The sequence below is a fragment of the Mya arenaria genome, chromosome 13 (assembly GCF_026914265.1).
Source record: "Mya arenaria isolate MELC-2E11 chromosome 13, ASM2691426v1".
Lineage (NCBI taxonomy): Eukaryota > Metazoa > Mollusca > Bivalvia > Myida > Myidae > Mya > Mya arenaria.
In genome coordinates, this window is record NC_069134.1 from 9043195 (window position 1) to 9066892 (window position 23698).

At 33.8% G+C, this 23698-nt stretch overlaps 1 protein-coding gene across 3 annotated transcripts; it reads left to right on the forward strand.

Moving 5' to 3' along the window:
• Window positions 1–4192: 4192 nt before the first annotated feature.
• Window positions 4193–23698, forward strand: LOC128213411 (mucin-5AC-like). 3 transcript variants are annotated; one of them, XM_052919072.1, is made up of 20 exons: window positions 4193–4976; window positions 8667–8827; window positions 9105–9342; window positions 9443–10248; window positions 10471–10687; window positions 10865–11424; window positions 11704–13383; window positions 13505–13754; window positions 14979–15095; window positions 15682–15792; window positions 16105–16228; window positions 18732–18877; window positions 19186–19360; window positions 19590–19855; window positions 20173–20327; window positions 20579–20741; window positions 20927–21031; window positions 22076–22447; window positions 22674–22781; window positions 22927–23698. In XM_052919072.1, exons 1-20 carry the CDS (start codon window positions 4946–4948, stop codon window positions 23310–23312), a joined length of 6171 nt encoding a protein of 2056 aa, XP_052775032.1. In that variant the 5' UTR covers window positions 4193–4945; the 3' UTR covers window positions 23313–23698. The 3 variants fall into 3 exon arrangements, with proteins under 3 accessions (XP_052775032.1, XP_052775033.1, XP_052775034.1); XM_052919073.1 differs by having other exon boundaries at window positions 13505–13748; XM_052919074.1 differs by lacking the exons at window positions 20927–21031; window positions 22076–22447; window positions 22674–22781; window positions 22927–23698 and having other exon boundaries at window positions 20173–20338; window positions 20579–20697.

Here is a 23698-nt window from a genome sequence, read left to right on the forward strand (position 1 = left end):
TAAATATTACACATGCTAAATGTTTATGATAAACATCGTTTTCCTCTGAAAGTGTTATACTTTTATTGGGCATCTTGTTTGTTATCGTTATAAACTCTGTAAGTACCGTGACGTATATGCGGTATACGCTTCCATAGTTGTTACTTTAAAAGTAACTTTAATAACGGCAATGTACAACTTCATTCTGGCGTACGCAATTACATCATATCGTATATCCCCTTTAAGCCAAGCATTATATTTGTGCGTTTGTGTGTTAACAAAAATATCTGATATATTTAGTGTATTTGCTAACGCTACAGAACGTCTGGTTTTTTACAAAGAATGTCAATAATAATTATAATGATCTGTCAAGATTCATTAATGACATTTCTTTTATCGTTTACAATGCTTGTACTCAAGTTGCACATGTTCAATGTACAAGTCGGGAACTAGCCACTGTGGAAACATGTTCAAACAGTCTGGGTTGCTATCTTTTGAAGACAGGTGCTATTATCATCTCTCATTACTTGTTTTCAAAAGCATGAATTGTTTGACTCCTTCGTACTTCACAGAATTGTTAACATTTGCCAAAAATGAGCACTATAACTTGCGTTCTTCAGAAAACAAGGATCTTTTTGTTGTAAAACCTAGAACAAACTATATCAAAAATACATTTGCCTATAAAGCAATGAAAATTTGGAATAATCTTCCTACATACATAAACTGTCAAGATAAGCTACCAGCCTTTAAACATGCATTAAAAGGCTACTTATTGGCAAAATAATTTTATCACATGAACAAAAAATCTTGACACTTTATTTAAATCATATTATAATAAATAGTTCATTGTTTACATGAATTGTGTTAATGTACGTATATGACATTCTTGCAACAACTTGTAATGGATACTACCAAATATGTAAATATATTGATTGAATGTGGTTTTACTGAATATATCTACATTATTTACAGTATGAAATTATTGTAATTTATAATCATCATATTAAACTGAGTTGTGTTTGTCGAAGAAATGTATGATAGTGATAGTGTGATTGTATGTTTTGTATGTTGCTTAATATGTATAGTACATGTGTTTTTGTAATACTTTTTGTGTGAAGGCCATGCTGGAAATAAGTAGTATGTCTGTAATGATTGTACACTTAGTATGTAACCTTCGTTAAATAAAGTTGTTATTATTATTATTATTATTATTATTATGCAAGTGTATGCCCACCACGGCAGTTATCATATCTAAGAGTACAGATGTAAGATAAAGGTTTCGAGATATTTTTTTAAATGCGATTAGAAGGACCAAGTTTTATTTGAGCTTACACCAAAATACCGTTTCCATGGGATAAAATTAGTATGAGTGTCTGTGCAAATTTCCGCATTGGTACCTAGTTAAACCAATAAAACCGCCTCAAGAATTACGAGATTTTCCTAGCCAAATCGTCCACGGTACACACTGATGCACAATGAGATTCTATGTCTCCTTCAGGGAGGTTAATATTTATATATTAGCTGAACAAAAAATAATTTATTCGACTTATATCATTACGGTTTCTCATTATAATGATATACAAATAGATAAGTACAATTGTTTAACAACAATCAATACACAAATATTAGTTGCTAATTATGACATATCAACAAAATCATACCTAATTTCGAAGCAATGCATATGAGAAAAAAATCATTCAGTGTTGTTGAATACTTTATTTCTACTTCTATATGCATCTCTTTTATAGGTGGCAGTATTCTTTTTTAGAATTAATCAGTGAAATCATGTTGAAAACACATGGATTTCTCCAATAAAACATTTTAATGTGTCTTTGTCTAAGTTCTACATAACGTGCACAAAAAATGGAACTCATCTTCAATGTAAGTTGAGTTGCACACTTGGCATACACGCTCATGTCTTTCTAAACGGCTTCGTACGTACCTTCTGGTTTCTATTCTTAACCGATCGGTAAAAGTCCTCATCCGAACAACTAAACTTCTATTTTCTGCTCTTTTGTTAACGTCCAATATTGTTCGTAGTCAAAGTTTGTTTTTATGTGTTTATACAATAAGGATACTATGATGTTAATCCCTATGCCATTCCTATATGTAGTCGATCATGGTTTGATTAAATTGCACATTTAAATAATTACAATTAATAAATTGCGGATCGTACCACACATATGCGTAGCCATATCTACATAATAATTGTTCAGCTTTCATTTCAGTTTTGTTACAAACAGTTTTATATAGCATTTTTAACACAATGTTAACCCAAAACCACGTTTAACAAATACTTTATAATTCTTGAAAATTTCATCATATGTAATTGCTATCGTTACCGTGAATTCTGCATAAATAGCGGCATTGATATACGATAATTTAACACCATAAAAACTCCAAGCATATGCATTCGATCTCCTTGTATTTGACATGACCCCAAATTGCACATAACTAGTTCAAAATTGACTCTACAAATGAGTCAAAGAGCTCAAATTAACCTTAAGATTAAACGTTAAGGGCTTTGTCTTTGATAACAATGTGTTCATGGCTATTAATCCTTTACTTGCCACAGATCTTCGTGGTTTCTACAAGAAGGGCCATATCGTCAGCGCCGTATAATATCAGTGTCTGCTTTCGACTCTAGATGCAAGTTCAATTTTTAGGTCTTCAACGAAGAGTGAATGAAACACCGAAAAACATTGTTCGCATTGAGAGAGGCTGAGTTTTAAGTCAAAAGACACGGAGAAACTTCCACAATGCTTCACCTGTCGTCATACCGATTGAATCATTCACACATGGCTTTAGCATCATGTTTCAGGAAACGCCTGATGTTTTCAGTTTGTGCCACAGAGCGTCTCTTTGGATACTGTCAAAGGCCTTCCGCATATCTATGAATGAGCAGTATATAGTCTTTCATCGTTCTATAGATAGTGTTCAATAAGTCCAGTTAGACAAAATATGGCATCTAATATAGACTCATTTTTTCTGAACCCGACTTGTGCATCGGTGATGATATTGTACTTCTCTCTGTAAAAAGATAAGTGGTGGATAATAACAGATGTAAAAAAAATCCTGTCAAAGCAACTTATCAAAGTAATAACTGTTATTATTGACATCATTTCGCCCCTCCCCTTAAGTTCTGGTTGTAAAATACCAAGCATCCATTGATTAGGGAATATTCCCGCTATGCAATATATGATTAACACCTCGACTATATGACCTATCAAAAGTTCGCCCGCTTCAATAAAATATTCATCAATTAGTTAATCAAAACCACCACCTTTCCCTCGTTTTAATGTTTTCATTAGCCCCTCTATATCGACAACTATCTTTTTAAAACATTGTTGTTGTTGTTGTTTTTATATGTGAACACGTCGTTTATATTTTGAAAAGCAACAGCGAAATATTATTTCTTAAATATTATACTTAATAGATATGAATTAAGTATTTATTTTTAGCTCCTATACAGAACAACATCAATGACAATCCGTTGCACTTTTTGCATTAACATTGCGACTTCTTGATTTGGTTTCTTTCATGTATATAAACATGTAGATGATTTAGAGGTTAGAATTTAGGCTTATTGCAAAGAACAAACAGCCAGCACTGTACAAGCTCCTTTTAATAGTTTAACAAATCAATGTCAAGATTCGATGAATTAAAAGAACTGTTCAATAAAAAAATACTGCATAGATGACAGGTACTTATAAGCACCAGTGAGCCTGTTTCTGGACATACATTTCTAACATATATACATTTATTTTGAATTAATAACTTCTCTCTTTTCACAAAATCAAACTATTGCTTCATAGTCACCACTGAGCCATAACCCTTCTTATTATATACATCTTAAGGTTTACACATATGGTCGATTTCATTGAATTATTTAAGGTTAACCGAATACTAATATAGTATAAATAAGTTATTAACTCGTTTCTCCTCTATAAAAATAACATTGAACAATTTTGCGTAAAAATCTGCGGATCAATTGTATTAAATAATGTTGCAAAGAAGGCAGACGGGTCAAGACCTAAAATGGACAATTTGGGAGAAAACTATATACCTGATAAGTAATGTTACCCGACGTGCGGAGGATTAAGCTTTATCAAAAGGAGGATTAAACGACCAACGTCTTTTATTGAAAATGTGTAAAAAGCTGGACCAAGCATGGTTTAAGCTCATAGAACGGGCGGTGTTCGGTCTGTTCGTGCTGAGGACAATTGTGCTGTGGTGATGAGTTTCTTTAACTTTTTAAAGATTTATTGAAACAATGCATTTTTAAAATTGTGAGAAGTATATTTTTGGTTTGGAAAGCATGGACTCATAAAGTAATAATTTTAACCCAGGATTTAAATTTGATCAGGGTGTATACGATGGAAACACGTTAACTTACTAAACGCGCTATTAGAAGAAACGCTTGTATATCATATTAAATATGAATTATTCATTCTCTATTTAAATCGGGGTTAAATGATATCATAAATATGTTTAAAATGCAGATTATAGTGCACAATGTACAGCTATTTCCATAGAGACTTGAGACTTATTTTAACTCTCTGAAAAAAAACGCTTGAAATAGAAGAAGCGAAAACCACAAACATTCAAGTATTTTTGGGGCAATCATTAAAAAGAACTGCAATTGAAATTATTTGGCGTGAAGTGCACGAATAATAATGATTACAGCCCAACGCTGAATAAAACCCACATACAGACCGTCAACAAGCGTAGCTTGCAGAAGCGGAAAATATGCAACAAGAGAAAGAGTGAAAACACTTATCCAAAGTCAAGGAAAAATATTATAAAATACATTATATATTTGATACAAGTGTTAAACTGAAAATCATATAGGCTTTTCTGCTTACAAGAGGAGGCACAATAAAGCTTCCAGAAGAAGCCAAGAGAAGATAATTGGAAAAGGAATGCATCTGGAACAGTTTCTGATGGTGATGCCTAATAAGACAAAATGAGAATATTGCTGATCGTGTTCGCGTTAGGTACGTAAGTGTATATACATTCTCGATTTTACACGGTTTCGTGTTTTCCCCTTTGTTCTAGTTAATACATCCTCTATTCTTAAAACCTTTGTGTTCTATTAGATTATTAATTTTTATCAGCAAAAACAATAAGGACATAAATCTTACTTATGCGGAACCCGTCATCAACATATTATTACCGTTATTTATTACTATCGTATCATATTAGTAGATTACTATCTTATCATATTAGTAGATTACTATCGTATCATATTAGTAGATTACTATCGTATCATATTAGTAGAATGAAGTAGAAGAAGAACTACGTAGTAGCTATGATTTTTTTCACGATTTTGTCAACTTTGTTAAATATTCAAATTCATGCAAAATGAGTTAATTTTGATTTCACATGAATAAGAGATGGGGCATACTCGTATTAAATGGAACATACTAATGAAAAGTATTTGTATGTCAGTGTTCCAGATCAGATATTTTGTATACATAATACGCCCGAAAAGATGGATGAATACGGTCACTACTTAACTAAGTCAGTGATATTTGTGCTTCATCATTGAATGCCATATGCTTTTGTAATTCGTGAATATATGTGGAAACGCATGACATTGTCACTCAGGTGAGAATTAGAATTTTATACAAGATATGAAAACATACTACGGGTTTCATTAATTGGCAATATCAGCTAATACTAAGGTGAAACACTCATCTTTTAGTTGTTCATTAGTTTAATTAATTTTAATTGTCAATTAGTTTATTGATTTCATTGTCAATTTAGTTTTCATATGATTTGAAACTATATTTATTCATATAACGTGGATAAATTTGTAATATTTGTTTATGTACGTTTATGTCTTGGCCATATCATATTATTCTGTGTAAATGGCCAAAGGCGAGATGCGAATTTGCCAATAAAAACTTGTAAACTTGTTAACAAGTATGCACAATCGTCTTCTATTAGTTATCCATATGGATGCTACTAAAATAGCCTAAAGGTTACTGGAATCATTTGAACAAAGTAAGCAACGTATCTTACATCAGTTACCCTCTATATACGAACTGTATCATAACCTTGAAACTATGAACAACGTCGTTCACGCGAATGATCTTTACCCGGAAAATAACCACTCTGGCTTCTCAGGCGATGATATTAATGTGTTAAATAGGCCAATACGGCAATAGAACATAACGAAGTTAACAAAATGATACTGAAAAGAAAGAGTGAAAAAAACATCGTCGCATTTTGTAAATATTAACAATAGATACATAAAAGCCTCGCGCGTCGATATTGTCCCAGCCTTCTGTAGACTTTTCAATTCAATCCTTGACACTGGTATACTCCTGGACGTATGGCTTATTGGGACAATAAAGCCAATTATCAAAAACAAGGGTTCTCCTACCGACCCCCCAAATTATAGAGCGATTGCAATTCTTAGTTGATTCGGCAATTTATTCACGTCTATTCTTAATGAACACATCAACAAATTCCTCTATGCTAATAACTTCTAAAACCAGAACAAAGCCGTCTTCCGCGAAAATTATTCAACTTGCGACCATATTCTTTCATTGTATTTCCTTTTAAGTAAACTTGAAACCTAGAAAAGAAACAGTTTTGCTAATTTATTGGGTTTTTTCGGCCGCATTCGTCTCTGTCTGACGAGCTGGTTTACGGCATAAGCTAATTCAATTTGGTTTACAGGGTAATATTCTTGCAGTCATTAAAACATGTACAATGCTATCAAATGGACAACTGCTATAAAATGGACAACTGCTTCCAGTATTCTCAAATTTTTGTGGAGTCCGTCAGGCAGGGAGAAACACCTTCTCTGATTGTATTTTCTTTTTACCTAACGATTCAGACGGGTGCCTTAAAATACCATGTCCAGGTATTTCTATAGTAGATGCAAATGAGACAACGGTACACCTTCAATAACTTATCCTTTTGTATGCTGACGACACTACACTCTCTACAGACAATGAACATGATTTCAACAAAGTCTTAACTTGTCTCAAGATTACTGTATGCAATGGAATAAATGTTTTTGGTGTGAGAAATTCAAAGATATTTCACTTTAAAGAGATTTCACTTTAGCATTGACAACCAAGTAATAGAGGTAGTTAAGGAATACACATATCTAGGTGTCTATTTCTCGTCCACTGGTAGCTTTTTAAACTGTCATAAATATTCAATAAGCCAGGCTAACTAAGCAATGTATTCTCTATTTCTCAGAATTAATAACCTAGACTTGCCTTAAAACATACAATGCTACTATTGTTCTCATTGTAACGTACGGATGTTAAGACTGGGGCTTTGAAAACTTTGATCTGTTGGAGCAACTTCATTGTATTCTTGAACCGGATTACATATTCAAGCAATAGTACTCCACGTTACATTCTCTACTCGGAACTCGGTAGACAAACTCTAAATGTTATAGTTAAAATCAGAATGATAAGTTATTGTAGTAAAATATTTTCATACCATGACTCGAAAGCAAGTTTCCTGTCCTAGAAATACATGTTAGATAGAAAATAATTCAGTTTGGGTCAATTATATCAAGGCAATATTCGGTTCAACGGGTTAATAATACGTTTGGCTTAACCAAACAAGAGTAACTGCAAAAAATATTAGTATACTTGAGAAATCTTATCTTGTAGACATTTTTTAAAAAATATTTTTATATTTCGTCTAAGGGTTAAATGTAATCTCTGTTTAAGTCTGATGGAAACGTTGAAGAGTACCTTGATATCTTAACCGAATCTCTGCGTTTTCCATTTTTCAATTTTCATACTAGCAACCAAACCTTTCATGTCGAAGTCGGTGGATGGAGACAAGATGCTGTGCCACATGTCAATAGAAAGTTTATATTGTGTAATCAAAGCGATATTGGTGACGAACTGCACTATTTTCTAATATGTCCACTTGTTAATCCTATTTGGAAAAAAAAACCAATATACTTTACCGTAAAAATTTTAGTTAATCAATTTAAAAGAAATTGATTCTTTTTATCTCACTACTGTATCGATGATATTGTGCATTAATTGAAATAAGTGAATATTATTAACCATTGCATGTTTATTAAAAAAAATGATATTATTTGAACTAACCACATTCCACTACCTAGTTATAATTCATTTGTATACTGATAAATTCCACAACGGTTATAAAGCCGCTATTAATAATATTGGGTTTTCACATGCTTTTACTTAAATGTAAATTTTGATATAAAAAAAGGATATTGAATTTCGCTGAGTAGAATGTAGACAGATTTTCCTTGCATACGTAGTTTTCTATTATGAACTATACTTCTTTTTTTCTTTTTAAATAACATCGACCAATACTTACTATAAATAATTATTGCAGGCATTTTGCTTGTTTTTAATTGTATCAAAACGCCCCAACTACATAGTTATACTTTTAGATGTTGAGGTATTTTATTGAAAGAACAATGATCGTTATACGCTCGGACATGAGCAATTTGACACGAAAAAAATGAAACGAGATGTTATTCATATTTAAGAAGCACACCCATCAAATAACGATATAGAACATTAATCTAATTTTCACTCTCTTTTCGTCATAAATCCCGGATATAAACAGGGTACATCATTAATGAACTTTGTTACTGTACCTTAATCGTTAAATATGTACTCGGTCGAAAGCAAGCGACATAACCCTTTTTTTATTACACATTTCAGGATTTCTTATTTGCCTAGTAACATCCAGACCAAGATTGCCAAGGGAGCCAATCAATGTAGTTATTGACGGTCTGGTGGTCATTTCGTCTCCAGGCTACGAGACGGATGAGTACCCGGGGGACACGGAACAAACATGGGATTTGCAGGCTCCAGCAGCGAAGGTTTGTATATGTTTATGTTCTTTTATGAATGGTAAATACTTATGATTTTAAATAATCTGGATAATTAAGAGAATGAAGATTAATTGTAGAATAAATGAATTCATATTATAACTAAAGAAGGCATAAGATGAATACTCTTACGACTTTACATGTTATCATCATGACTTAATAATTCATCCGTTTAATACCTGTCTCATTATCCAAAAGCATTATCTCCACTGCACATTTAAAGGTTATAAATACAATTGTTATTATAGTTGTTATTCTATTATTGCAGAAAGTCCATGTCTATTTCGAAGATTTTGTCCTTGAGTATCACCCAAAATGCATGTGGGACCGTTTAGAAATATTTAATGACAAATGTAGCAGCAAGGCCAACGACCCAGACACTGTTTTATGTGGAACATTGGATCCATTTACTTTTAATTGTTCTGGGGACGCTCTATGTTTGAAATTTCATTCAGACGGGGTCATCCACTACAGAGGCTTTAAAGCCATCGTATCCGCCATTGAAGGTATACACTTATATAACACCGTGTAATCTGTATCCTATAAATAACTTATAACTGTTTGTGTTTTAATTGCCCGAAATCTAATAAATGGCATCTGTTCCAGATTATGAAGAATCTTCTCAAAGTAAATCGTCCAGTCCAACACCTGCGTCAACTTCAACTTCTTCTGCTACGACATCTCAACCAGAACTGACATCCATTATAACAGAACTAAATGAGCACACAATAACAGTTCCAACAAACCTTTCAGAAACAGGGACAATGGGGACTTCATCTCAAACAATACCATCCAACAACAAGCATTTATCATCGACAGATTCATCAAACTCATTTTCTCATTCATCAAATTCAACAGCAAAATCAACCGCTTCGCAACCATTAACGAAAACAACAACGGCATCATCAACGGCAACTACATCTATATCTTCGGCGGAGAATTCAACACCAACAAAAACAACGACAAACGCAACAACAAATGCAGCACCAACTAAAACAAAATCCACCAAATTACCGCAAACATTAACAGAAACAACGCAAACAACGCCAGTCCCCAATCACAATCAAGAACTTTTTAGCAGCACATCTACGTCAGCACTAGGGACGCCTACCTCACCGTTTGTATCAACTCCGACATCAGTCTATAGTACAGGGACGTCCGTTTTGACCACGAAACCGAAGCAAACGGAAAATCACACTGATGATCACACTGTTGCTGATTTGTACACTTACACAGGAACCATCATCATTTCAGATACTTCAGCACATGCAGCGGAAATCATAATGTGTGAAACAACATTTGTGAATGTAAATGATTTAGCAGAGGTGTTTATAAAGTCTCCGATGAACTACAATGGTCAATACCCTCTAAGTAATCATTGTGAACTGTCAATAACCAATGGCCTGCACAAGGTATGTTTTGCAATGAATTGGTACCAACGACACGATCTTTATTTTTGCATTTATCATTTCCATGGTATTGTTGTGTTTTGTCACTCATAAAATTAGCACAATGCATTCTTGAATAGTTTTCTTTTATTACTAATCAGTTTGTATTTTCTAAAAATGTTTACATTTATAATACATGAAGTTTGGAAGTTTACTATATCTCACATGTCTAGGATATTTTTTCAGGAAATAATGCTGACGTTTTTAAACTTTAGCATTGAGTATCATATGTACTGCAACTGGGACTATGTTCGCATATCGGATGCAACCTCATCTGTTAATCTTTGCGGACTTTCATTACCTACGCCCATACTGAGTACATCCGATGTTATAACAATAACCTTCCATTCAGACCATATTATTTCTGCAAAGGGATTCTTACTGCAGCTTAGTGCTACCACGGGTATTGTATTTTCATACAAATTATCTTTTCACGTTTGGACATGTTATTTACATCATAAAAACATGTCATAAAATGTCAGCAACTGCTAGATTTTAATTGCTTAAAAATTGTGATGAAAGACATTTATACATTTGCACCATTTTCAGTTGACATGGATGTACCTCTATATCATTTCAGTACGCTCAACTTCCCCTGGTACTATTCCGGATAAAAACAATCAAAATGCAACTAAAGTATTTACAACGACATTAACAGAAGGTTCTACTTACAGTAGTGAATCATCTCCTAGTGCATCTTCTAGTGTTTCAAATGATAGTATTGATCAAAATCAGACAACAAACATGGCGACACAAAATGAATTAATGACAACGCAAGACAGTGCTACAGTGATTTCTTCATCAGCACCAGTAACCACCACACCATTTCTTAACGATACTGGTTTGTCGGAACAATCTCCAATTGAGTCTACTGAATCAACATCTTTGGTGACTTTACCAGATACATCAAGTGAACAAAACAATGCCGAAGTAACCACATCTGAGCAGACAACGAATTCCACAAACACTTTGGTCCCTCCTAATATTACACCAGACAATCATGAAATCGTAGAGTTTTGCAACAAAAGTAAAGTAACAGCGGGGAAAATATTGTACATCGTGAGTCCAGGTTACCTTAACAACCAGAATTATCCAATTGGAATTACCTGTCAATTAGATGTTGAATCTTTGCATGATCAGGTAAATAATTTTAACTTGTATATAAAGCTCATTTCAAAGTGTCAGGTGAAGAAGTATATTTTTACGGAGTACTAGTTTTAGTTATAGTATTGTATTCTATACTCATATATACGAATTGTATATATTTGTATTATTAACACTTATATTTTTAACAGTCTCAATTCAGCCAAGAATGACGTCTTTTAACATTAAGGATGTATTATGTATTTAAAAGGATCCGTTTTGCAGAATATTCTTTGTTTACTTCGTTAATGAATTCCTCGTATGTTTTGTTGACAGGAAATTAAAATATCCATTAGGGATTTTGATCTAGAGCTCCAGTCGGCGTGCAAATGGGACTACCTTTCAGTACAAAATTCAACTTTCGAAGTAAGATTTTGCGGATGGCTAGACACATTACAGCAAATAACAAGTTATTCCAGTTGTTCACCAAATTATTTAAGAACGGTGAATGCGAAGGACAATCAACAGCTCTGCCTTTTACAAACGGGGACGGATGTGACACTTAAAGCGACAAAATCATTAAGATTCGTATTTCGGTCTGACACGGTAATTTCTAAACGCGGGTTTAAAATTTCACTAGAAACACTTCAGACTTCGAACGAAGGATTTGATCAAACACCAGTTTCTACTACAGCGCATAAAACAACACCATCCACGAATACTACAGCTCAATCTATTGACTTTTGGCAGACATCGCACAATACATCACCATCCACGAATACAACAGCTGAATATATTGACTCTGGGCAGACATCGCACAATACAACACCATCCACGAATACAACAGCTGAATCTATTGATTCTGGGCATAAATCGCATAATACAACATCATCCACGAATACAACAGCTGAATATATTGATTCTGGGCTGAAATCGCATAATACATCACCATCCACGAATACAACAGCTGAATCTATTGATTCTGGGCAGACATCGCACAATACAACACCATCCACGAATACAACAGCTGAATCTATTGATTCTGGGCATAAATCGCATAATACAACATCATCCAAGAATACAACAGCTGAATATATTGATTCTGGGCTGAAATCGCATAATACATCACCATCCACGAATACAACAGCTGAATCTATTGATTCTGGGCAGACATCGCACAATACAACACCATCCACGAATACAACAGCCGAATCTATTGATTCTGGGCATAAATCGCATAATACAACATCATCCACGAATACAACAGCTGAATATATTGATTCTGGGCTGAAATCGCATAATACATCACCATCCACGAATATAACAGCTGAATCTATTGATTCTGGGCATAAATCGCATAATACATCACCATCCACGAATATAACAACAGTTGGGTATAATGACTCTCGACAGACATCGCACGTTACATTAATATCAATGAATAATAGTAATGCAACACATCTAACAACGCCTGATTCTATTACCTCTGAACCACTACCAGCTAATTCAACTGATCCGAATATTGAACACAGTGTAACAGAAGAAATCACCACAAACTATCATATCAAAACCACCACTACACCAATCGTCACATCATCAACACAAACTGAAGCAGCGATGCCTACACAAGAAGTTTTTTCAACAAACTTGATGACCAAGTCTGGTGAAAATTTAACTACAGAAATGGATGATATGGCCACGCCAGCGACATCTAGTTCCTCTTCGATACCAAGTGTTTCCGGAATAACAGACTCATTGTTAACCACAATACAACGGTTACTGTCTACAACTACGGAGACTACGGTATCAACAGAAGATAGTACAGAAACAACGAGCCATGAAATGTCAGAGAGTTCTCCGACCCAGAAAACTCTATTGTCGGGCTGCTCTGCTAACAACCCACCGGAGGAGCTCACAGAGTATAATGGATATATTTCTTCTCCTGGTTCTGATATTAACTCGGGATATCCACCAGACACTGTATGTAGATGGAAAATTCACCTGAACAACGCAAAAGTAAGCAAATAAATATACACATAAAACCACATATTTATTATGATGTTTCTGAAACTTTTGGTTCTATTGTTTGAGCAATGTTATTTCGTCGGTTTCAACTACTTTGATGTATTCGTTTCAGTTGATAGTAGTTGTCTTTGAAATGTTTGACATAGAAGACGGCGAAAAATGCCAATACGACAAACTTGCTTTTTATAGCATTTCTGGGGACGAAAGTGAAAATAAAATGCTCGCTTCTTATTGTGGTTCAAACTTACCGCCAACCTTACATACTACAGAGAACCTGCTTGTAGAGTTCACATCAGATCTAATTATTCAGAAGAATGGCTTTCGCTTACGATTTTATAAAACACAAAATGAAGCAGGTAAAAGTATGTAAATGAATTCAATAAATGTAATTCTTCATATCTTTATTTCTTGTCGGCTAGTCAAGAATTAATAGTGTTCCGTAAAAGAAGGGATCTTCACCAATGTTATACGCTTTTAATAAGACAATGTGAATTTAGATGCCTGGGGACACCATATTATTTTGGGAACAAATATAAGGGTTTAATGTGTAGGGCAAGAAATGGAAAATGAATCAAAATACCATACGGATTCGAATATTTGGAAATACACTGTTTTGACCGCATAGATTGAAAACTAGATCATTTCACCTGGCAATCAACAATGACCGCATTGATTGAAAAGTAGATCGTTTCACCTGGCAATCAACAATACAAACTGCCATAACTTTATCTGTAATGTATTTGCTGACATTTCTTTTACTTACTTGTAATCACTAAGCAGTACGGTTCCATATGATACAAAAAAGATATACAATGTTACTATTATTGCTTATGGCTGGATGAAAGAAGTCTTATTTAAGCATTCGGTACCTTGAGCATTCGTATAGAAGTGAAACTAAGATAATTGGAAGTAGTAACATGTCAAAATATGTCAACCAGATATTTAAGAAAAAAACAGATCATAAACTTCTAATCCATATCAAACCAACATGTTGGTCTTTTAGATCTTTTAAACTTAAAAACTTAGACTTTCTTAATATTTTAAGTCTGCTTTGTTGACATGAATTGTTAAGGATAAACGCGCTCAATGAACTTCATAGAAATTATTGTTAATTCACTTAAGGACAATTCGCCCAAACACTTGTATATTTTTCTTCAGAGTTTATTCTAGCAATAAACATTAAGATTTCATGGGCGAAAATGGCCGTTTTTTATATAGGCAAATATTTAAACAATGTTGGAATTCAATAGTGTTAACTTGCCATTCATGTTTGTATTGTATTTACTGACTATCGTTTTTATTCGCCCATTTTATTAGGTATAAGGTACTATTATATAGTTACATTCAAAACATTGTTAAACGAACAAGTAGCTGAATCATTTTAAAGTACACGTACACCAAACTATAACTTCCAGTTGAACCTACATCGTCAATTTGTAGTTTAATATAATCATAAACACTTATAAAAACTTATAAGTGTTCAAGTATGAATGTAATTACGGCACGCTGGAATGAATGTATGTCTGCACCAAGTTATCAGATAATGGTTAAAATTGATTACATACATGCTCCAATTTTTACTCTAGGTCAGAGCTGCTCCGCGGGCCGGGTACCGTGTGGCAGCGGGGAGGAGTGTGTGCCACAGGAATGGCGCTGTGATGGCACGATCGATTGTGCTGACGGCAGCGACGAACAGTATTGTTGTAGGTGTTGCTGAATATTTATGATAGTTTTGTCTAGTAAGATCTTTATGCCAGGGAAATCTATCGCAACAGATCTTGGGCTACTTGGCGCCAGTGCATCTTTGTCCCTATATCTTCAGCAGATGGATACACAACTGTGTACGAAGAATGAACGTGAGATGTGAACAACTGCCCTGTAGAAGAAAAAACTATTCATTTAATATCTAGTAATATACAAAGGAATAGGGGATGATTTCGGAAATTACGACGTTTATATTGTGCCCCAGCCCTGTTTATGTCCATGCCCCATGTTGTTAGCAGAACGGGCTTAAAGTTGAAAACAGTAAACATATCCAATTGATATGTTTCACTGTTTTGAAAAATGAAATAACAGTTTGAGTCCATTGATATATTTCAATAAATCAATGGAAAGCACATATTAAGGTGTCGGTTGATGTGCAGTTTTAAGATATTTGGGACTTTTTAACTATTCCTTTTTTCATGATCAATTAAATCACGTAATCATATAAGCACATAGTGTTTGAACTGTGTACATTTGGCAGAAATATATCTATATTTACCCTCTATATTTTTACATATATTTTAGCGACATGCACTGAAAACCAGTTTCAATGTAGTAATGGGAGTTGCATACGTCTACAACTACGATGTGACGGTCAAACACACTGTCCCTTTAACGAGGACGAGACTGGATGTGGTAAACGTGGCCTTTTCCTTATAGAAACGCGTCTTATAAATTGCTGATTTGATTGTAGCTTCATTACTTGGTCCATGCATAAGCTGAACAGATTTTTTATCTTTACAGTTCCAGTCAATTACCATTTCAATAGCAGTAAAATATAATTTATTCAATATCCTTTAACTGGAACGCCATTACCAATTTTGTATTTCATAACGTAAATAAAAAGAAATATTTCACTAATGTAGGTTTTTTTTTCTGTGACATCCTGTTTGAGATACAGGTGTTTATTCTCTGTAGTTGCCATCAAGGGTTATAATTCTGTTCCAGTCACGCTTTCCGATGGATGGTCTGGTGGTGTTGCAGTGCAGATAGGAGGAGAGGGCCACAAACTGTGTTTCAGCCAGAGTATGGCCAATGGGAGCACAGCTCTATGCAGACAGGCTGGATTAAGGTTGGAGTTTGTCTGTACTATGGATTTTTAACAGAGTTTATGTGTGGAACGTGATATAGACTAACAAATGGCTGCATTCAAATGAAAGCTGTTAAACGTTTTGCTGCATATATTCTGTTATGATTTAATAGGAATGCGGATCTATTTACACTAAGAAATGTGCCTAAAAATGAGAAACACCTTAAATTTAATTACCTTCAGTTATATAAGTAGTTAAATTTGAAGAATATTTACTGCATTTGACATTAAAATTAAACTGTTTTCTTCGCAATAATACACCTTGTTCGCAACTTTTTAAAAAAAAAATGAGAAGCTATTAGGTGATGTGGTGAAATAAAATAAAAAAAATGAATTCGTAAACATGGTTATAAAACGCTAGTTTAATAGCATATAAATATATTTCTAAATGATTCAGCGTCGTAGATTACTTCATTAGAACGTTTTGATATAACATAATATTCTCTTTTTTTTTAAATGTATACAATAACTTTTTGGGGCATTTAAAGCGCAGTCGAAAAAAGATACAAGATACAAAAATCTTTATTTAAAGTCAGGTGTATGGTAACAAGAATCATTAGAAGAATGAGCTATTTTCCGACATGAATAAGAAACATACATACCATATTAACACATAAGAAAGAGCTGGTGACCTGTAAATAAAAGCATATAGTTTCAATTAAGTACAATATTTGAACATTTATTTACATATGCTGTTTCTTATTATAGTCATGCTTACAATTACAGAAAGTAAGATGGATTAGAGAACTGAATTCAATGATAACATCAACTATTTTTCCCTGCTGTACGACCAGTCCACATGCGCACATACACTTATCTTGTCGACATACCAATGTAAAATGGCTAGTTCTTTTAAGGGTATAAGAATAATCGTATGCCTTTTACACATCAAAATTGTTAGTAGCATTATATACATGGGACTAACAGCAAGGTACAGTGATGTGTAGTTGGTAAAAATGTTATACTAGTAATTAATTTAGCTTTCTAGAAAAAAATCTTTGAAAAGTATTACTAAGAGGCGTTATTTAATTTATGATGTAATTTAAATACTACTTGATTGTGCTGATATTATCAGAAACAGTAGCGTACAAAGGCATGGTTGCTCCTACGATTGGGTCAATCCCTCCGTACAGGCAACCATCCAAATCTCTGCCCGGTCACTGTCCTGACAGTATCAGCAGCTACCATGCGCATTATTAGAATGTTAATTGAAATTGCCAAATCGTAACACCTAAACAAATATTTGCCGAAAGAACCCCACAAGTAGTTGTATGTGTTCGACAGATGTTATATAAATTTGGAAACAATCATAAGTAGATATCAGCCCTTGTTTTTTAATTAGATATTTTTTAGTCATAATCAAAATGCCCCCTGAAATCCCTTCTGGAAATTGAAAGCCACATTTGGTCGTAAACAAGAAAGAAACATCTACATGGTATATATTAGCGACAAACATATTAATAAAGGTGAGTAATTGTGTAAATACATTAAAAGTAATACTCGGAACAATGGCCTTATATATGTCACTTTTATTAAAACCATAAATATTTGCAAAATGTACAAATGTGTCTGATGGATCGATGGACAAGCTTATGTGAGCTTTAAAGATAATACTAGTAAAACATGTAAATGATTTAAAAATACAAGGAATGTAACAACAAATAGAAAATAACTTCAGTCAACTTAACTTATCTCCCCTAACGTAATAGAAAAATACAAGCTTTTATGTAGTTTATTCGTGTAGCGATGACTCACTGGTACCGGATTTTCAAACTCAAACATTTTTTTTTAAAAATCAAAAAAAATCTTATAATTGCTTACTAAAAATTATAATACCGAATATGTAAAAAAATATTGAATTTTTTTTTTTCAAATATGCACTTTGTATTGTATAATATACATATTACATATTCGGTATTATAATTTTTAGTAAGCAATTATAAGATTTTTTTTTGATTTTTTAAAAAAATGTTTGAGTTTGAAAATCCGGTGCCAGTGCGATGCCTTTAGGCTGACCGCTATTGGTGTACTGAATAAACAAATATATTTTAGAGACACATTAATTATATATTTATACCCTGGCCCAAAAGCCTGCGGTCGGATTTCGTCCAAGAACCTTTTTTCAACACACGAATAACAAGAAAAATGAGTTACCAGATGTTTTGTTTAATTTTATTTATATGGAAGGCTATTAATAAACACCGAGCCGTCGTACACCGTACTATGGCTTACAGTCATTTGATGTTTTTTAATGTTAAAGAATTGTTTGTAAATTTAGTTTTTATAAGTAATGAGCAAGCTATGATTGCAATGATACCTATATGATATGGGATTGTCGTTGTCTTGTCGTTGTAAGACTACTCGCCATTGTGTTGGCTCTTGTCCGCTAAACCCAGTATGGGCCTCACACTATAGTCTACAGTTCCATTTAAGATTGCTATCTATATATCCGTATATGTTAACCTCGTATTCCTGACCATTTTAGGTATGCAACCGAAGTAACAGCAATTAAAATAACAGAACACACTGGAAAGTTTGCTTCAATAACAGATCATGGAGGAAACATTTCATTTACGTCATGCGAATCCTGTGACCTAGACAAAACAACGCTCCTTGCGTGTTCGGATGAAGGTGACTGGCTTTTATAAAACAAACATAGACTAAACATACATCAATACAAACAAAATTGCTCTACCTATCGCTATGAAGGCTGCTTGTTTAGTATTTTTCCTGTATGGGACTTTTTCACGAAGTTTCTACTACACTATCGGTGCAATTCGACTAGACGTCAGTAAAATGTCTGGCCACGAGGAGTATCAATGTAGTTTACTTTAAATTAAAGTTTTCAGTCTCCATGCGATTAGCTTTTTCGGGAAAATATATTTTAAATGGATACTAATTTGGTTCCCAGATCGTGCATTTATTATTAATTATTTCAGGCTGTGGTCAAAAGTCTAATGAATATAGAAAGAAGAGGGTTATAGGCGGATCGGTGTCCGCAAAGGGTGAATGGCCGTGGATAGTTGGGCTCAGAATTGGATCCGGCAATGTTATTTGCGGAGGTTCAATAATTGGAGAGTCTTGGGTTTTAACTGCCGGACATTGTGTGAATGAGTAAGTTTAGTTTTCTATATTATGTAAATACAGAAATGCATCGAATTGTGTATTTTACCAGTATGCCCGAATACTGTAAAGGTGTTTTATTGCTGTATTCATTGATAGCTTACATTTTCCCATCTTAACCAACTTTGATATTTGTTCGAAATAAATCAAGGAAAAGAAAAAACACGTCTTTTAAACATCGCACATATAACGTCCTTTATATTCACCATTCCTTTTTTAGTCTCGCTCAAAATCCTCAGGAGGTATCTATTGTTTCTGGTGTGAGCGATATTAATGATGACTCGCGTCAAGTGAGATTTGCATCTGAGATTGTAATACACCCGGATTACAACTTCATCTACAATGCTGATATTGCTCTTATTCGCCTTCAACGTCCTTTTACGTTTACAAGCGATATAAGGTCAATATGTTTGCCTTGGGACAAAAGGCAATTTTCACCGGACTCGAACTGCTTTATAGCAGGCTACGGTGTATGGGACATGAAAGGTAACACTTCGTTCCACCAATCACACATGTTTGTTTCTTCCTGCTGGACTTGTCTTGAAGGTTTCATTTGATAATATGTTTGAATCATTTGACATGTACGACCTATAATACTGGTATTAATATTGTGTAGCTTTTTGTGTTTGTCAAATTTTGCAAATCTAAATCAAGGGGTGAAAGCGAAATGTTATATCTTCTTCTTTATTTAATGTCACTTATGACCTTTTCGCATTCACCCCTCGAAATGCGTGTGATAGTTTTTAATGTACATACAAGAGGTAATAGCTTATGTTTAAATCGTATTGATTTCTTATTCGTAGATTATTATACAACTATTGCTCCACGATTTCTCCGACACGTTCGTATAAAGGTGATCAGCCATAGCACCTGTGGAGAACTCTACTCTTATAAGACCTACATCCGAGACAGCATGATGTGTGCTGGGTACACGGGGGGAGGAATCGACGCCTGCAAGGTAGAATAGTGGTAATAACACAATGCAACAACAGCTCTCCATTATATGTATTAAATAAGTAACAAAAAAAGTTGTTGGATTCAAAACTGGGCAAATATTTTTTAGGATCCATTGGTTAATTATTTTTCGAATCTTCTTGCTAATTGGAGTTGATACTGGTTATATGAAATTATATCAAATATTGATACATACTAATTTCTGATGTACCTTTATAGAAAAAACTGGCTGGCTATATTATTTTTACATAAAAGGGTGATTCGGGAAGTGGTCTAATGTGTGAGGTGGACAATGGAAGGTGGACATTGGCCGGAGTGGTCAGTTGGGGCGATATGTGCGGGCAGACGAACAGGCCTGGAGTCTACACCAGCGTCACAGCGTTTGTCGACTGGATTGATGAAGTGACTGTTGATACCCGTATGCCATCATTTTAAAATTCGCGTTGATTCCCCTAACAGTTGAACTATAGTTGAATGGAAAAAATAAAGTACATTTAAAATCACAGGAATAAATTAGTTGCAATAAGCTTATAATATTGAAGATGATCAAATAAATAATTCAGGGGAGTGTTATGAGTGGACAATACTTTGTTTTTAATACAGAACCAACGGTGAACTGCACGTTTGAAGACGGATGGTGCGGTTATACTGATGCATCAAGTGGGGACTACTTTTGGACAAGGCAACCAGCAGACAAGTTCATCAAGGGTAAAACTAAACGCACTAAACTTAGTCAATTCTTGTGTCGAAATTATATTTAATTACTTTATAATCTATCGATACATACGGCGTTATGGATGAAAATTATAATGCGTGTTATTTTATGGCAGCTAAGATAGGCTCCACATTGAAATACACGCGTTATTAAAGCGTGATCCTTAAGAAATAAACAACCAAAGCATGGATACAGCATTCTCATTTTTTAAACTGTTCATTGCCAATCAACCCCAACCACTGGCTTACGAAATTCTTTTTTTTTTTTTCTTCTGATAATTGTTATGAAAAATCCAATGGTTCAATCGATATGGCCAAACATAAATAATTACACTGTGGACGAAGTATGAGGAAGTATGTGCGGTCATAAGCACTTTATTTGAATCAATCAAATATTCTTTTTTTTTTTTTTTTCAGATTCGTACATGATTTATTCAATATGCATTTTACATAGCATAGTATGACATTACATAATACCAATTTACAAGCATGCTATAAGAATGCAGTTATGTTATTTATGAATAGTAATTGAGATACTATGAATGTAGAACCAATCTAAACCAAAAAAAAGACTGGGGAAAAGAAGGAAGGAAAAGAAAAAAATCATAAAACATGCATGTTAATGATCTAATTGTACAAATGAATAAAACAATGTATCGAAATGAACAAACAACTTTTGAAAAAGTGTAGTTACAAAAACAAATTTCTTACAATTGCCCAATTACTTTTAAATTTATCTGAGATATTTGTATTTTTATAAATGTTCCATGCTAACTGAAGGCTATTTCTGAAACCAATTACTGTTGGAACACACTTTTTTCTTTTACACAAAAAATAAATTTCTTATATTCTAATAAAAGTATATCAAATTTAAAGTTATTATTCCCAGAACCTAACAATACATACATACTGTTTATGACAATACTTGAGTCATTTGTATTCAATTTTTGTAGCATATCCTGCAATACCTCTTCTTTAATTTAACACGAAAACAAACAATGAGAAGCTCTGTAACCTGGGTATTTGCCTTTGTTTCAGGAATGGTTCTGTTTGCCGCAAGACCACACTCTAGTTCACCAAAGCCAGCAAACGCAACGCTAATAACGCCAAAATTTTCAAACAACGATCCAAAGTGTCTAAGTTTCAACTTCATGTTCAGCACAAACTCGAATCTAACATTTTCGGTCTATGGTTTAAGCAAAGAAAACGAAAATCCTACAGAAAATGAAAGAAGCAAGGATCTGATTTGGCAAGTAACTAGTCATTATCGCTCGTCAAATACTTGGAGGTCAACAGAAGTCTTTATACCAAGGAAAACAGTTCAGTTGATGATGAACGTTTACCATGACCAAGGCACTGTGTTTGGCCTTGGATTAGACAATGTTACACTAAGCGATGGCCAGTGTATAGGTATGTAATGCATTATGAAACTTACTTAATGTTAACTCATTGGCAATGTAGGACAAATGACTTTGAATTGTGCTCAACATAGTAAAATAAATATGTCGTTGAAAATTTGTTTTGGTAGGAACAAACATTGATCTTTTCCTTTGTATATAACATTCATGATGCACACACATTGTTTTAGCATTTTAGCAATTTTTAATAACTTAAATAATATTTTAACCACTTACAGCGAACGAGTTTCTATCATGTGATTTTAGTGATAGAAACTCCTGTCTCTTTACCGAGTCTACGGATAGAAATGCCGTTTCCTGGATGTTGAAATCCAATGACAAAAATGGTAAGTATTAGTACACTTATATGAAACTTATATATATAATTGATATTTTTATTTTATTTTGAAACAATATAAATGTTAATGACGCTTATATGCTGTAAACACGATAACGTGTCTCTTTTTTAACAATATTTACCATTTTCTTCAGGTAACTATATCGTGGCAGGAGGCAACAAGTCAACATTTGGTTTCATGGCAATCTCACAGTTAATTTCACCACCACTTACATCACTGTTTACTGGACTTCCCCATTGCGTGCATTTTAAAGTGAACAAGTTCAGTAACTCTACGGCGAATTTGATTCTAGCAACATATGTGTCCATCGGTGGTACGTTAAATAACCAGAAAATATTCTGGACGTCGGAAATTTTACCGACCCTTGTTTGGACCTCAGTAAAAATAACTGTTCTGCCACAGACAATGGACGAATATTTTGATCACGTGGTTTTTGAAATTCGGAGGCAACACTATGCAACTGATTTAATTCAGTTTGGTCTCGATGACATCTATGTCACAGATGGGATATGTGTGTAATATTTGGTTTTATCTAAGGATAAAACATATGACAATATGCGGACAGGTCAATCGAGATACTGAGAAACTGTTTAAATGTTAAATCTCAAATGTGCCAACCCACTTTGCCTTTTCATTGTTTTCTACACTTTTTGTCTTTCAGATGATTAGTGCTCATAAATTTGCTTTCATATTCATCAAATTGCCTTATATAATTCTAATACACTGTGTATTTTGTTTACTAGATGAATTACTAATATTATCATTATTATTATTATTACTAATAGTTTTCGAATGAATTGCTCAACCACTCGAAAACGAGTGTTATGTACTATATTTGGTGTTCTTATATTTGTGCATTGCTTTCACGTTGTTAATGATTATTGTGAATTAAAAAATTGAAATGG